Here is a 17,431-nt window from a genome sequence, read left to right on the forward strand (position 1 = left end):
CTTAATTACTTTTGAGTAAGAGTGGTTTGGAAAACTCAAGAGAATATGGAAGAGAAATGTGTGTGCTTGAAGGTGAGGAGTGTCAAGGACTCACAGAAGCAGGAATAGTGGCAGCACAGGGGCAAATGAGGAGAAGTGAAGTCCAGCAGGAGAGACAGAGGAAAAGAAAGAAATATATATACATGTACAGTATGTATAGAGGGAGAAAGATACAGTGATTTATGACTCTGCAGTGGGTCTCTGAGTCCTCAGCTGCTGCACATCAGCATGAGACTACAGCAACGCTGCAGTGCAGCAAATCCACTCATTAACCTCTCCCTCTCACACACACACACACACACTGAGTCCAGCCTAATAAAACACACACACACTGATCCATACATAACACTCACTCTTACACATTATTTCAAATCAAGGTCATGCTAATGTTTAACATCAAACATCAGATGTCACCAGGGTAACAAGAGTCACTTAAGAAGGGAAAAAAAGAGAAAAATATATGTTTACACACTCTTATCATCAAAGTCTGAAGGAAGTCGGGAAAAAAGATAAATAAAATCCAATATGGTTGCCTGGGCAACCACCAGAACTGCAGGAAAATGGTTTTGCCCCAAAATAATGCTTCCACAATTACAACTAAGCCAAACCGAGGAAATCATGCTCATTTAGAGCTATTAAAAATAGCACTTAGAATCGAATAGCAGTCTACGTCTAATTTTATGATTCTTAAATAAGTATGCTATTTGAAAGAGGCAATAAAGGACTTAAAAGAAAACACTGACTGGCTGATTAACAAAGCTCATTTAAGTTTTGCTTGTTGATCTTGCATAATTCATAATTTCACCACAACATAATTGCAAAATTAAAATCCCCCCAAAACTGCAATTATAATTATGACTGAATTATACTCAATTTGATTAAAGTTTTAATCCATCATTTCCAGGATGATACAGATGGCATGCATGTAATTTTAATGAGCTGTCTATATTAAACAGCAACCTGTGTCTCACGTAACTGCACGGCCTGGCAAAGCAAACTCCTAATGTATGACTTATGAGAGTCAGGTAAACGGTTTTAAGTCAATTTGATTTAATTTCAGTTTAAGTTCAGTTTAAGACTTAAATTTAAGTCTATGGTTGACCACCATTTGAGCAGAAGCAAACTTTAAAATCAAAGAAAATGAAAGCAGAAATATAGAAGACTGCTGTATGCTAAAGTAATAATAGTTTTGATTTTGACAATATACTGTAACAATTCAGTTCAGATTTTACTTTATATCAGGCTCATTAGTCTGCTGTATATCTAACAGCTTTAAGTGAAAAAGTCTGATTACATGAAATATGGATGAATGACAATATAAGAAGTATGGCATGTTTGAAAATAATTAAAAAAAACATCATTAAATGTGCAGTATACAGCAAAGAAGATCACGATGCCGTCAGTCAGACTGGACCTGTTTGAGCACTGGTTGCTTGCAGAACAGATACAGAATTGGGCTCTCTAGTTTCTTAAATGTTACTGTACACAAAATGTTGTCAAAACAAATTCAACTTCACAGTAAAGTCCAATTATTCTGTTATGCATATGTAGGTTAAAAGAAGTTTGAAATATATGATGAAAAGTTTACTTTTAGCGGCATTTAGATGACTATGTAAATGTGCATTTTCCTCCCAATAACAGAAACATTAATAAATTTACATCAATTGAGAAAACAACAGTTAAGAAAGCATGACAAACTACATTATAGATATTTAGATGTAGTTTTGCACAACACTTAAGCAAAGTGGGGTTTAGATTTATGCCACTTTGTACAGTTGAATGCTTTAAAAGAAAGTAGCTTTGCAGCATTACACCATGTTCCGACTACATGCAACGTAGTGGTGTAAAGTAAAAACCTCATCTTTTCCATGGTAAAAATAGTTTTTGTCCTAAACATCTGTGACAGCGCCATGGAAAGTTTATATTTTATTAATTGTTTTTATTTCTGCATCATCATGGCTGAACAACAGCATAAACTACAATGACAATGATCATCTCAGTTGCTGATTATACGCTTTATTTTGTTTTAAATGTTAGCAGTGTGAGTTTAAATGCCATTTTATGTGACATTTATTACGATACCAAAAGCACCAGTCACACTTTAAATAACAAATATATATTTTAGTTGCCTCAAAATAGCAACACGTCAACAATGTGCCTTAATGGCCCTTTCCACTGAGTGGAACGATACGGTACACTTTTATGGCCGTTTCCACTATCAAAAGGTACCAAAAGGCGGAGCTAGAAGCACAACTGATTGCTATTGGTTTACAGAGATACGTCACTAGTGTGTAATCAAGCCAGGGAAGTGAAACCAAAGGAAGCGCCATTTTTAAAAACACAGCCGAGACATTACACTGAAATAATATATACACACAATAACAATCCATGGTCGACCAAAGCTCAAACAAACCTTGTCATCATCTTGATGAACAGCCACAAAGTCAAGAAAAAGAGCAGAATCTACAATGTGTGCCGTTGTTGTTTACGAGGGCATCTAAAAGTACAAGTAGTTTCACTTTCTCTAGAGAGCTGCGGTTGCTCGTTGCTTGTCTATATTTGAAATAACAAACTTCTTGAGCTGATCATAATAACGTGCGCGTGATTATTAAAGTGCTTCTGACATCCTTTCAGAAACGGAGAAACGCAGGAGTGAAGCGTGAAAAACTAAAAGGAAGCCCGAAAAAACAACAAATGATTCTTTCAGCAACCTAAAATGTGATCAAATGTTTACCTGTTATCGTCACCTTTTGGACTATTATGAACTTGGAATGATGGAAATAGTTTCTAACAAGAGGTTACATGTGCTGGTGAAGAATAAGATACAGATGAGTGACTGTATGTGTCTGTTGTTTTTGAACCCAAATAAGGACTAAATGTATGTTGTGTGTAGTTTTTCTGTAATCGGTAACATTTCGTTACAGTAGGCTATTATAGTTATCAAATAATGTTGATAGAAAGGTTAGTAATGATCATGTGCATAAAGCTTCTGTTCTATGAGAAGTGCTTCTCGTATGACATGTAAATGACCCGTATAGCTTTACTTTGACATTTCCTTGAGCGAGAATGACGTCGAATGCAACCTTCTGTCATAGACCACACCTACCAACAGGGTGCCATTGGTACCCTTTGGCAGTGGAAACACAACCCTGATAACGGTGACCCGTACCGAATCGTACCATACCGTACTACACCACTCAGTGGAAAGAGGCATAACACGGCTCCTTTTCAGAACAGCACATCTACGGGGCTCCTATAAGATCAAGTTTAAGATTTTACTGATTTTTTTAAAAGCCTTAAATCTTAAAGCTCCATCATATATAGCAGATCTGATTCAACCAAGTGAAGAATTCTAAAAGATTGTTACACTTACGTTCTGAAACACTGAATCTACCAGTAGTCCCTTGAACATACTTACAAAAAAAAAAGAGAGAGAGAGAGAGATTGTTCTATTGCAGCATATTTCCTAGGCTGTGGAATGATCTGCCTCTATATATATCAGCCAATGCTCCATCCTCAGAGAGTTTAAATAGTTAAAACATACTATTTTACAGTAGCATTTGACCTTACATGGGTGCGTTTTTAATGATCTAACAGATTTTTATTAATTGTTGAGTCTGAGGTTTGATTTGTGGTGCATGTGCTGTTAGCTTTTTGAGTAAAAATGAAATTTTATTTTTAGGCTATTTTCCCTTTCATTTTCAATTTTCTATTTATTGTTATTTTTATTTTGTATTGTTTCTGTACAGAACTGTGTTTAACTTTATTCCATTAACATGTGCTTTATAAATAAAATTAACACTGAACATTTAACTTGCCTAGACTGTAAAAAATAAATCTGTTAAATGTATGGCAAAAAGGCAGCTGTGGTTGCTGCAATTTAAAAGGTAATTTAGATATACAAAATTATTATTTCAATACCACAGTAAATTACCATATTTCATTCATTTAAAAGATAATCACAAATGTTTTAAAATGCAAAAATCTACACAACAAGCTTTGTTACACATGTGGTGATAAGAAACCTTACTGCAGGATTTTTACCTTTGACTTTTTTTACAGCGTAGATCACTAATACAGCATCACTATAAGCTGTGCTCTTCTCCAAGGCCAGGGGCTGAAAGATTTACAGGATAACAGGTGACAACCTCTTGACATATGGACAAGAGGAGCTCCGCGAGCGACAGCGCCCACTAGAAGGGTAAACAAGGCGAACATCTCTCTGTGTCAATAGTGTTTACGGGATAGGGCCGCGGCCACCTGTCCCTCGGACAAACAGCAGGCAGGATTTACAGGCGCACAGGGAGCCGCTTCCTCTGATGGCAGAGAGTGGGAAACGGCAGGGAGAGAGGCAGAGGGTTACATAAGACCAGCTCCGTCTGCGCACAAGACCGCAGGCCAAGAAGAGAGAGCAGCATGCGCTCAAAAACTAATGTATGGAGAAATGAGGGAATGTGGCCACATCAGCGGTTAATTGAGAGATCAAGTAGTTGCGGGACAAATGGAGGTTGCGGTTTGGTTAAATAAGTGAGAACAAATTGGAAAAAAATGGCGAACAGATGTGGGGATGAATGAAGTTTATTTCCAGGTGAGTCTGCACAATGTGGCAGGCATCTATTAGGATTCAATGCAAGAAGCCCCAAACAAACACACAGCATCTGAAGGGCTGTGAAAGAGCTGAAAAACCAGAGGCAAAACCTCTGGCAAACAACCCTGGCACTGGATGAAACTCTCAGCCCAAGAACTAACTCAAGCTGACAAGCAAAGGCTTGAGCTCAGAATAAAATACGAGAGAAAACACACACACAAACAAACTCTGGAAGTGAATGAGGTAGAGCTGAAGGGTTGACCAGGCTATATAAGTAGTATAGTTTCTGATATGAAATAAAATTATTTTAAATTGCTAAAAAAGTACAATACATTATTATTTTTCCCCCTTAGCAGTGTTAATTTTAGTGATATCAAGATCTACATACAATATATCTTTTTTAATCAATGTTGTTTGGTTGGATGGATGGACGTGCATTTCTTTCTTTCTTTCTTTCTTTCTTTCTTTCTTTCTTTCTTTCTTTCTTTCTTTCTTTCTTTCTTTCTTTCTTTCTTATTTAACCAACTTATTTCAAGTTGCCAATACATCATCTAATTAATAATTAATGCCGGCTTCAATCCAGTTAACACAATTGCAATGACTGTTAAACAAACTCACATGAGACACTGACATTTACATGGCAAAACCATAAAAAAAACTGCATTCTAAATTAGGTTTACATAAAAATTTGATACAAGCCAGTTATTGTGAATGAGTTAAAATATAAATAACACATTTTAATAATAATAAAAAATAATAATAAAATAATAATAAAAAAAAAATATATATATATAGCTGTATTGTATTATGCTTTAAATCTTAAGCTAAAAAGCAAAGACAGATATTTTACTCATTTTATTATTTATATATAAAAATCTTTATTTAGTTTTAAATATAAACTATATTAATTTGATATATTTTTTTAATTACTTTTTTATTTTTTCGTGAGAGAAGCGAGTGTTTACTACATACCCAGTGCTTTCTTGCAGGGATGTGCTAATGGTAGTGTGGTGATTCTTGGATTTCTCAGGAGGCGTTCCAGAGGCATTAGAGGACTGGGAGGAGACTGACTCATTACTGCCCACTGATGTCTCATCATTACACAGGCCTGCACTCTCAGAGGATGGAGACACTGTCACAGCAAGCAGCGAGAATGACATGGAAGGAAAAAAAAGAGAAAATGGAAATGTGAAATAAAAATGGGAATGTAGTTCAAATCAATTCACATGATGAATGACACATTATTGGTATATTCCACTTCAAAAACATAGATGTCTAATTTAAAGTAAATAGTAAATTAACTGTCCTCAAGTTGGTTTTGAATATCGAACACATTCAAAAAAATAATAATTATAATTTTTTCTCAAATATGAAAAAAAAAAAAGAAAAAAAAAAAGATTTTCTCATGCTTCCTTATTTTTAATTGCCTTTCTGGACTTATTAATACTACTAATACTTATTAATATAATTATATATATAAAAACTGCTCTTATATTTTAAAACAGTTCAAAATTCATCATCATCAAAAAAAATAATAAAATAAAATAAATAATAACTAAATTAATAAACAAAAAAAAATAAAATTCAGATGTCCCAGGCCAGTTCTTTCTGATATTCCAATAATTTATTTTCACTTGTATCTTAATCATGTATTGTTCATTTTCATTAAGAAGTCTTTAAACTATTACTTTTTATAATTTAAGCACAGAAGCACAGTACAATAAACAAAAAGTAGAAATTACAGTACGTTTCACATACATTTTACTAAATATCTTATTTTGTGTTCAAGAGAAGAAAATCATAAAAGTAAAGGTTGAGTAAATGGCAGAACAGTCCTAAAATGCTGATGCTGAAATTTATAATGAAGATGCTGTTTGGTTTTTCCATGAATCCAGCAATAATACACAGATGTAAAGTTTTCCACCATAATGTGTTGATTTTGCCCACATCCCTTTTCTACAGAAACACCCCAAAACACACAGAGACTTCTACTAAACAAATAACTAAATAGTGTTTACTATTCTGTGCGGAAAAGTGTGGTCAATCCGACCCTGAAAAACTGCAGCACACTTGAAACAACATGTTTTTGGAAAGCCTTGCGGCAATGTGCTAATTCACTTTGTAATAAGAGCCAGTAGCAGTTCAAGTACACCTGCACAGATGTACAAATGAAGACGTTAAAATCCTCATAATTCTTTAACCAAAACTGGAGATAGATCTGCTTTGCTCTGTACTAAAAATAAAACAATCCTTTGCTCAAACCCAAGCCTAATCCTGCATTGATCCTAGTCTGAAATAATTCCTGTTGGGTAGTATATCAAACCCAAAAAGACACACTTTTTAAGCAGTCCAGGGCAACTAAGGCATCAGTTGTCCACCTAAATATGGATCAGCAAACCCATCCTGTAGGCCAGAGTGACAATGGGTAATCAGCATGTTTCAGAAGAGCGTCACGTGTTCAGTACTCTTTTATAGTCATGAACCCATGCTGAGGTTACGTTTACGCTGGTGCGTTTTAGTTTTAAAAACACAAATTTTGCTACAATTGTGTTTTTAATCCTTGAGAACAAAGATTTCTGGAAATGCTGTGAATCTGTAATTGCATCTGAGCATCTTTCCATGTATACAATATACCATTCCATTGCTCAATTGACATCTCAGTATACACTTAAATCAACATGCAGGCATGCATACTGACCATGCTGAATTTAAATAGATTGATGTAGAGCTGTTTGCGCAGATCCCTGCTCCACCAAATGATGATGTATTACATAAGACACTGTAGTACAAAGCCTTGTTTCCATGAAATAATTGCCAATTTAACATTTGGTTGCAAAGCTATTATGAAAACTAAAGATGTGGTGAAAAATTGATTGTGCATATTGAAAAATCTTATCTCTATTCTCTCTTGAATCAATTTGGTGTTTCGGTAGATGCTTCACAGACAACTGTACTGTGCTTGCATCTAATTCCTTATAAATACCACTTAAACCTAAAAGTATCCTTAATAAAATTGGGAAAGGTTTACCACCATATCTTTTTGAACATAGACATGAAAATGGCATATTTAACTTAAATGATACAAACAAAATGCTTTGGTTAATAGATTTAAGCTTGGTCTCATTTTAAAGTAGACCGATGTCAGATCGTAGCTCAAGTGGGAGAAAAAAACAACATACAAAATAAGCTAACAAAAGTTATGTGGCTTTATGTTTATGAAAACAATAAATGTCTATTTTGTTACATAACATACAGTTATTGTTCAAGTCAGAATTATTAAACCCCCTGTTTATTTCCCCCCCGATTTCTGTTTAATGGAGAGAAAAATTTTTTCAACACATCTCTTAACATACTAGTTTTAATAACTCATTTCTAATAACCAATTTATTCTATCTTTGCCATGATGACAGTACATAATATTTGACTATATATTTTTCAAGACGCTTCTATACTGCTTAAAGTGACATTTAAAGGCTTAACTAGGTAACTAGGGAGGTTAGTGTAATTAGGCAAGTTATTGTATAACGATGGTTTGTTCTGTGGACCATCTAAAAAAATATAGCTTAAAGGGGCTAATAATTTTGACCTTACATTTTTATTTATATATTTATTTTTTTAAACTGCTTTTATTCTAGGCAAAATAAAACAAATTAGACTTTCTCCAGAAGAAAAATATTATCAGACATACTGTGAAAATGTCCTTGCTCTGTTAAACATCATTTGGGAAATATTTAAAAAGGAAAAAAAAGGTGTTTAATAATTCTGATTTCAACTGTAAGTATTTTACAAAACCTGTTTTAGCCTAGAATTGACAGAAAAATCAAAGCTGAATATATAAACAAATTGTGTTCCAAATTTGAAGTTGATATCTCAAAAATGAGTTTTCAGTAAGATTTTCTTTTGGCCACAGTACCAAATATGACCAGCAGTTTCCTTTGGTGACAATATAAGGGCGCCCTCTATATTTAGAGGAATAAGAACTGTATTTTTTCATACTTTTACCAATATTTGTAAAATAGACAGAATTCTAAAGTAGTATGGATGCAAATTACAAGAGTGTTTTGATAGATTGCATGGCTTATTTCATATGCAAACAAGTATCTGCATCTGAAAAGGTGTGAACCAAATGGCCTACAGGAAGTCAAGAGTTGTGACCCAACCAAACCAGTTGGATATTCACCGGGATAGTCATATCCTTTGTTATAAAGCACAGACAATACTTTGGGTTAAGTTACTTGAAGACGACGTGTTAACATTGATGCTGAGGAACTGTTCATTGTCTTCAATAAAATCTTCTCCCCGTAAAAACTTTGGTCAGCGTACTATTTTTATGAATTTGAGTAATCTAACACATTGGCGAGCCACCCAAGAATGGGTAAACCAAATACATCAAAATCTAACAGTTTGCATAGTGAGCTGTTTACATGAATTTTGTGAACTTCACAACTCAGTCAAACAACCTTCCTCGTGAGCATTCGAGTGTATGCCTAAACATGGACCTAGAGCGCAATCTGCTGTTACGCTCCGAATCAATTTAGGAGAAATTAGTGATGCAATTTTCATTATGCTGGTTGAAAGTCTCATCACAATTTATTTATATATATTTTAATATTCTGTGGAAATGCAGGAGCAAGAAAAGTTTGACCAATCAAACCGGTCAGTCCGAACATTACTATTGGCTGCCATATGAAAGGATTACATCAATGGAAGCAGTTTAGACAGAGAACGGCAGTGAAACATTATCAACCTATACCTTCTTTTTTAAAGTTCATTCATTTTCTTTTCCGCTTAGTCCCTTATTAATCAGGGGTCACAACAGTGGAATGAACCGCCAACCCAGTACCCAGTACCCAGTAAATAAACTATGGTCAATTTAGCTTATTCAATTCACCTGCACCACATGTCTTTGGATTCTGGGGAAAACTTTAGCACCCAGAGAAAACCCACACGAACATGGGAAGAACATGCAAACTCCACACAGAAATGCCATCTGACCCAGCAGAGGTTTGAACCAGTGACTCTCTTGCTGTGAGGGGACAAAGCTACCCACCACGTCACCGTGTCGCCTTTTTAAAGTTTGTTATTGTAATTAATTAAATATAAAGCTAAAAATAAATGTACCATAACGCTTTAACTCTGTCGAGTGTTGCGTGATGTATTGTAGTGATATTGTGAAATGCACAATAATGAGCTTTGGATGTCAGAGTGGGATGTAGGCTTTCAGTGTTATCAGGCTAACGTTAACATTTCCAAGATCTCTAAATGCACCATTAACAGTTTAAACATATTTTCATAGTTATGCTGTTTTCTTAGGATAACTAGCAAACATTTAGAGCATTTGTTATTAAACATGTTTTTCTCTCAACACAATTTATTGCTAAATATATATTATTTATAACTAATCCTATTAGAATTTGCATTTTAATAACTGTATATACAATTTTTGCACTGTTCTGTTATATTTTCTATTTATCTTGATGATCGTCACAACTGAGTCTGGTTTCTCTCAAGGTTTTTTTTCTTCACTTCCGCCATTAGTGAAGTTTTTTTTTTCCCTCGCCGCTGTCGCCTCTGGCTTGCATGGTTCGGGATCTATAGAGCTGCGCATCGTTGGATTTGCTCTTCAATATTTGGACTCTCAGTAGTGATTATTAAACCACACTGAACTGAGCTAAACTGAACTGAACTTAAACACTACAAACTGAATTACACTGTTCCTATTTACTATTTACTATGACCTTTTATGTGAAGCTGCTTTGACACAATCTACATTGTATAAGCGCTATACAAATAAAGGTGAATTGAATTGAATCTTGTTCTGTTCTTAACACAGGCAACATTTTTTAAAAATGTTTTACGTTTTTCTCTTAATGCAATTTAACACTTGGTATTACTAATGGATGCTGTTGTCATTTTTTTGTTTTGTTTAATAACTGTATAGCTACAATATTTGCAGAACAATTTTATATTTACTTCTAGTCTCTGATACACATATCCATAGTCATAGTGTGGATAGAAATGTTTTCTAAGACCATAATGAATGACATTTCAGATTTATACAAGGCAAAATGCCAAATATTTGATGGCCAATTTAAAACCTTAAACGACATTATAAACAAATGTTTTTGCAAGGAAGATAATTAAACCATATTAATAAGTAAATAGAGTTAATAAATAAACATTTCTTAAAGCTTTTATTGAAATATATTGTTAGTGATTGGGTGGGTGTTGGCCCAACTGGGTATAGCTTTACATATAGCTTTACATGGACATAGGAAAATTAAGACCTGTTTAAAATGATTTAAGACCTACAACACAATATTTTAGCAGATTTAAGACTTCTTAAGGCCTAAAATGTGTTTTTTGAAAGTTAAGACCCTGCAGACACCCTGTTTTCAGAAACATAGCTTTCATTTTAAAATGCTGTGTTAAAACTGTGTTCCATTAGGAAAAAAACAAATGCAAACGTGTGCTTTTTCTACCAGGTTGATCCAACTAAATATTTACCTCTACAAACTGCCTAAAAGTCTCTTTAATATTAAAGAAAAAGTTATATATTATACATAATCTTATCTTCTGGCTCAGACTGAATACTGTATTTTCTGTGATTTTCTTGCAACACCCATAACAGTCTATTGAGGGTTTGCTTAGCTTTCTTTTTCCCTTCCATAAATATAATCCTTAAATTATGCAATTATGCATTTAACAGCAAACATATTGAACAACTACATCTCCATGTGGTATTTCTTAGAGCTCACTGTGCTTAAAGCCGATTAATGTCTCCTACCTGTTTGTATATCCAGCACCTGCGGGTTGTACACAGCCAGCGGGCGAGTCTGTCGGCTCAGCCTCTTGGACTGTCTGGTTGGTGCAGAGAGGGGAGTAGTTGCTAAGGACGGAGAGCCGCTCGGAGCATCCCCGAATATCTGAAAGAACAAAAAGTTAGAGGGATTTGTTGGCTAGATTGAATGCATTGTGCTCGTGTACAAAATCAAAGTAAACACTTTGTTCGGAGTCTGCAGAGAAATAACAGTGGCTATGCATGCCAGTGGGGTGGTAAAAAGCAACAATAATAACAATACTGTACATACACTAATGTATTACGAATGCTGCATGATTTTAAGTCAGTGAGAAAACCAAAATACTTTCACCTTTTCCCTCAAATTTTTTCACAGAGGAAATAAGCTGTATTGATATAAAATGTTAAGCTTACACTTTATTTAAACTAATGGTAATACTGTTTGCACTACAAACCAGTGAGTTAATAAGTGTGTTATTTAAGCAACAGATTACATCAATACGGTATGTAAGCTATATGCATTTTCAAGCTGTTTTGTACTGATTAACTGGAATTAACTGGAAGCCAGAGAGGACAGAAACTAAAAACTTCATTTAGACTATTTAAACACACATATGGTCTGGCGCAGACTTTTGTGTGGTCGCATAGCATTCACCGTGGCTGACACCAACGCGCAACTCACGAAAAATGTAACTACATGTCCCAACGAACTACATGTGATTGGTCGGCTTGGGTAGCCATGACGAGTGTGTGTAGTGCTGATAGCCGCGAGCCCAAAGGAGCGAGTGTTTACATGTGCCGAGACCAGTTAAGGAGCTTCAGATGGAAACTTTTGTTTTGTGTTTACATTATGACTAAAGTTGTTGGACGTCAGCCAGTTCCCGCCTTTGAATGAGTGAGTTTTAGCTACTTAAACATTAAGGTAGCGTTCACAAAAAAACATCCGTGAAGAAACTTGACGTATATGAACATAAAAACCTACTGCCAGCTAGTATTTTGGAAGTGTTATTGCAGAGCAACACAAACAGCATGCAGAATTATCACGGCTACACACAAGGCGGGTGCTGTAAATAATCTGCCAATGTGGTGAGAAAAATAATGTTGGTCTTCGTTTTGATGTAAGATTATTTTGCTTACCCCATTGGCAGATTATTTTCTTTGTTTTAAGGAAAAACTCACTTAATTTTGGCATATTATTTCTTAAAACAAGACAATAAGTTTTGCGTGACTAGAAAATGCTTCTCGATTTAAGGATTTGTAGACATTTGGACTAGAAACAAAACAAAATGTTTTAAAAACATTTCAGTAAAGCCAGTCATAATAAAGTTCTTCAGCATTTTTACATACTGCATCACTCATATTATTTTTGTAATTAATTATGTCCACCCCTCTGTTCACATTTTGTTTATGAAGCAGTGACTGACACATTTAAAATGTTCCATCTGGGAAATGCTAATTAAACATACTAATTAGATTGAACAATCATTTACAAAAATTTGAAAAAGGACTTAATTGCAAGAACATGTTGACATGACAAGCAAACCTATTCGCTTCTGTTTACATGTAAATATCATTATTTTGAATATTTGCTAACAAGTGTGGTCATTATTTACAACTGTTTAATGTGATTAAAATTGTTAACCATCAGACCACATGGTTTAAAGAACTTAGGGTTATATAAAACTATTTTAAGCTTAATTGCCTTAGGTTGATTGTGGATCCTGTGTTTACATGAAGTCAAAAATAAATCTCAATACTGTCAAAATTTACATGCAATTAAATTATCAGGTTAATTTTAATATAAAACACCCTCTAGACCTCTACAACAAATTACTTTATTTTTACAGCTCAATGTTTTTAGTGGCTAAATTATGGTGCTTTAAATTAATCAAACAAATGAACAAATAAATAAGTAAAAAGAATTTTACTTCAGAACAAATACAATAAATAAATGTAAATAAAGACGTTTGTCAAATTAGTGACCAAACAAGTTCAATCAATACATCAATAAATTAAGTAATCAAGAATCAACACCATAATTAAAAATAATAATAAAAATCAAATCAACAAAAAGAAAATCTGTAATGCAAGCAATAAAGCTGCGTCATCGTTTACTGTTTGTATTTCCTGTTTTATTGACAATCTACAGCTATTTGCTGGTATGGAGAGTTATTTCCTCTCATGCAGGCACCGAATGCAAGTGCAAGTAATTTTTGGTGTTCAAGTGAAACTTTTTTAGCCTAGACACAAGCGAAAATACAGCAAGATCGTTTAAAGTGAGATTCATGTGTCCTTGATTTGACTTTATTTGCATTGCTTGAAAGAGAGAAGTGTATATTCTTTAATTTTTCACTGTAGTCTCCCAATAAATGGGACAGTCAAACTCAGTGGTGGTCCAAGGGGCCCCTCCAAGCAAAACTCAGTCAGAGTAAAATCCATGACCTCCCACTACATTAATAAGTTCTCTTAAAGATGCCACATTGAAGCCTACTATACAAAAACTAAATTAAATATTCAAATATCATCAGACTTTATCTTAACAATAAATTTTAAAAATAATGATAATACTAAATAAAAAATATATTAAAAAAAAAAAAAAAAAAAAAAAAAAAAAAAATCACTGATTTAAATGAATTCACATTTTCTATGTTGTTTAAAATTTAACACCATCACTTTTAGACTGCATGCAATTATAAAGGATAAAAACAGATTATTTTTTAAACTGTTACTTAATTGAAGAGATATCTGTAACTAAGTTATAAACACACTAAGACAGTTGGACACATTTGTGTGCAGATTTATACATTTAAGCACACACTGTAAAAATGCTGGGTTTTAGACAATTCCTTCATGTTGTCCCAACACAACTTGATTAAGTTAACTTAATTGTTTTTAAAAATTTAAGTGGATTGAACATAAAACAATTTAGTAGTCCCAAAAAAGCCTCAAGAATTGTGTTGATTCAGCTCATTTTAAATAAATAGGTTGAAAAAACAACAAAAAATGTTTTTAATGCATTGTCTAAGCCTGCCTAAATTTGTCTGTTTTGTCCTTCTCAGACTGTGTACACAGAAACTGCCTGTAGAACAGCTTCTATTTTTCAGTATTAAGCAAATGCCCTCATGCTTCATAGAGAGCAAGGTTCCAGACTCTTTCAAAGACCAGAAAGGTACCAAAAACGTCCTCAAAACAGACCCATGCCTTCAGTGGTTCAATCAGAATATTATTCAATCTGAATTTATTCAACAGTTTCTTCCTCTCGGTGTCAGTATAGGGCGTTTGTTCATGTGTCGCACCTCTGAATTACAGCACACCTCGGATGTGCCTGCACTTGGTTTCAAACCAAGAAAGTCATGCATAGGCGTCTGAAAGGGTATACGTAACGGCACAGTGCTTATGAACGTGCGCAATATACTGACACTGATGAGGAGAAACATCATTAAATCATTAAATAAAAAAGTCATTAAATAAATTGGTAATTTTTCTTTTAGCACACAAAAGTATTCTCGTAGCTTCATAATATTCTGATTGAACCACTCGGGTCAGGAGCCTTGCTGTGTATAAAGGATGAGGGAGCCCTGATTTCACCTAAAACATCTTCATTTTTGTTCTGAAAACCAATAGAGGTCTCAGGGGTTTTAGAACCACATGAGAGTAATTAAAAACAGAATTTACATTTTTGGGTGGATTAACATTTTGAAGAATAGCATGAAAAATGAGTGATGGAAAGACCAAATTTCAAATAAAAATCCCATAAAGCTGCAGTAGGTGATTGTCTTCAGAAACATTTATGGTTGTGTTGGTTGAAAGTCTCTTGACAATTCAGTAGTAATGATTAAAGTAAATAATCTAAATGTGTTTATATGGATTTTTATATTGTGGGTAAGGCATTAGACTAAAAAATGTTCATCCAATTCAAATTTGACAGGACGACAGTTCCCATAATTCTGATAATTAGTCCAAACTCTCTCAGCAAATGTAGATTTGTACATATGTGCACCCATGTTCACACAGACAGATGCACACGCATAGTGTCACGTTCATGACATGTGCACACGAGACAAAGTCACAGCGGTAAAAACAAATGCTGAATCAAAACTTTTTAAAACCCTGAATCAATAATGGAGTTACTTTTGCACGCTGGAGAAAGGATGACACCATGGCTAAAGTGGCTAACCACGGCTAAAGTATTTCTTTTAGACAGGTAATGTTATGTTTTAAAAGAACTTTAGTCATGCAAAGCTTTTGTAGATTATGTTGTTATACGAAAGGGTTGCATGCACAAAAGTGTTGTTCAGCCACTGAAATCTCCCGGAAAAGATTGATGTGACTATTTTTAATTTAATAAGGAACCTTTTACAGCCTTGATAATGTAGATTTTTATTTAGTTTAACAACAAAACATAAGTAGATATTGCTATTCCGCCTAGCCTGCTTTACTGAGCTGAAGTTGGTTTTATATTCACATTGGTTCATTTTTGAACAATGACAACCTGTGATGCAGTCCCTATATTGTTTACCAAGCTACTTTGAATAATTGGTCTGAAATAACATGCAAGTATGGCATAATAATAAGTGTAATTCCTGCACCCCGCCAGCCATCCACTAAGCATACAGCATTCGCTTTAGAACAAAGTGTGAGAGAGTGAGACCAGAGACCCCTTGTATGCATGAAATATTGCACATTATGACAAGTTTTGCTTGCTACACAACTGAAAATGTGCTAGATATTACAGTTTTTCGTTCAGAATTGTAGTATTATAAAGTACTATAAAGTTTTCTGATTGGCGAATGACATGATCTGGATTGTCCACTGTCATCTTTAAGGCGCGCGCGTTCGTGTTTCACAAGGCGTGGCATTGGACGGCAGGGGAGAGATTGTGTTTTCAAACATATTATGCCAACCGGTTAGATCACCTACTGCACCTTTTTATTGTAAAAAATCTTTATATTTCATTCATTTTAAACTACTTTGAAGTAACGAATGTTTAAGTTCGCTTTTAATCAAAACGTACAGTGTTTATTTACCTAGCTCACATTGTTATTCTTACGGTGAATAATTATCTCTTCAGTTTTTTGTTTTATGTTCAATCTGCTTGAATTTGTTAAAAAAAAAAGTTAACTTAATTTGTGTTAAAATGAAGGAATTGTGTGGAACTCAGCATTTTTTACAGTGGATTCTTCATCAAGCTTGCCCTTCTTTACTGTTGGCTTCAAGGTTACCAATATTACAGACATTCAAATTGAAAAGCTTGATGGAAATGCAGCTTATTTCCATTTAAGATTTTTATTTCCTCTTTTTTTGTGAACTTTGAAAAGATTTGCTTGGTGTTAGGATTGAAACCCAGCTGGTGTCTGCACTACTGTACCTTCATTCTTTCATTTCCTGTTTCCTTCGCCACAGCGGAATGAACCACCAACTAATCCAGCATATTTTTTACACAGTGGATGCCCTTCCAGCTACAACCCAGTACTGGGAAACATCCACACACACTCATTCATGCTCACAGTCATTCACTACGGCCGATTTAGTTTATTAAATTCACCTATTCCGCATGTCTTTGGACTGTGAGGGAAACCGAAGCACCCGGAGGAAACCCACGCAAATACATTGGAAGAACATGCAAACTCCATACAGAAATGCCAACTGACCCAGCCGAGACTTGAACCAGCAATTTTCTTGCTGTGAGTGCTTACCACTGAGCCACCGTGTCGCCGTCTGCACTACAAACCACTGCATTTATAATTAAGCCAATACATTAAAACAATATAGAAAGAAATACCAATATGCGTGCAACATCAAGCGCCAAAATTCAAAATAACCAAATCACAATCAATTTACAAACAACCATGTCGGCACTTATGTGAAAAATAAGGTATGTAAGATTTGTTTATTTAACATAGTCTTGGTAACACAGACATCAATCGATAATCCTAAATAAACTGTTGGCCAGTTCACTGTTAATGACTCAAACTGATGAAGATTTAAATGAATGGCCGTCGTTC

At 34.5% G+C, this 17,431-nt stretch overlaps 1 protein-coding gene across 1 annotated transcript in view; it reads right to left on the reverse strand.

Annotated features, from left to right (window-relative positions):
- The window catches only part of arhgap10 (Rho GTPase activating protein 10), a 127,745-nt gene that overhangs the window by 19,523 nt on the left and 90,791 nt on the right, over nucleotides 1-17,431 (reverse strand). The window contains exons 19-20 of the mRNA XM_056457718.1: nucleotides 11,415-11,553; nucleotides 5,600-5,759 (exon numbers count right to left, since the gene is read on the reverse strand). Coding sequence (XP_056313693.1) covers nucleotides 5,600-5,759; nucleotides 11,415-11,553 — 299 coding nt within the window. The remainder of the gene's footprint in view (nucleotides 1-5,599; nucleotides 5,760-11,414; nucleotides 11,554-17,431) is intronic.

Source organism: Danio aesculapii, chromosome 1 (assembly GCF_903798145.1).
Source record: "Danio aesculapii chromosome 1, fDanAes4.1, whole genome shotgun sequence".
NCBI lineage: Eukaryota > Metazoa > Chordata > Actinopteri > Cypriniformes > Danionidae > Danio > Danio aesculapii.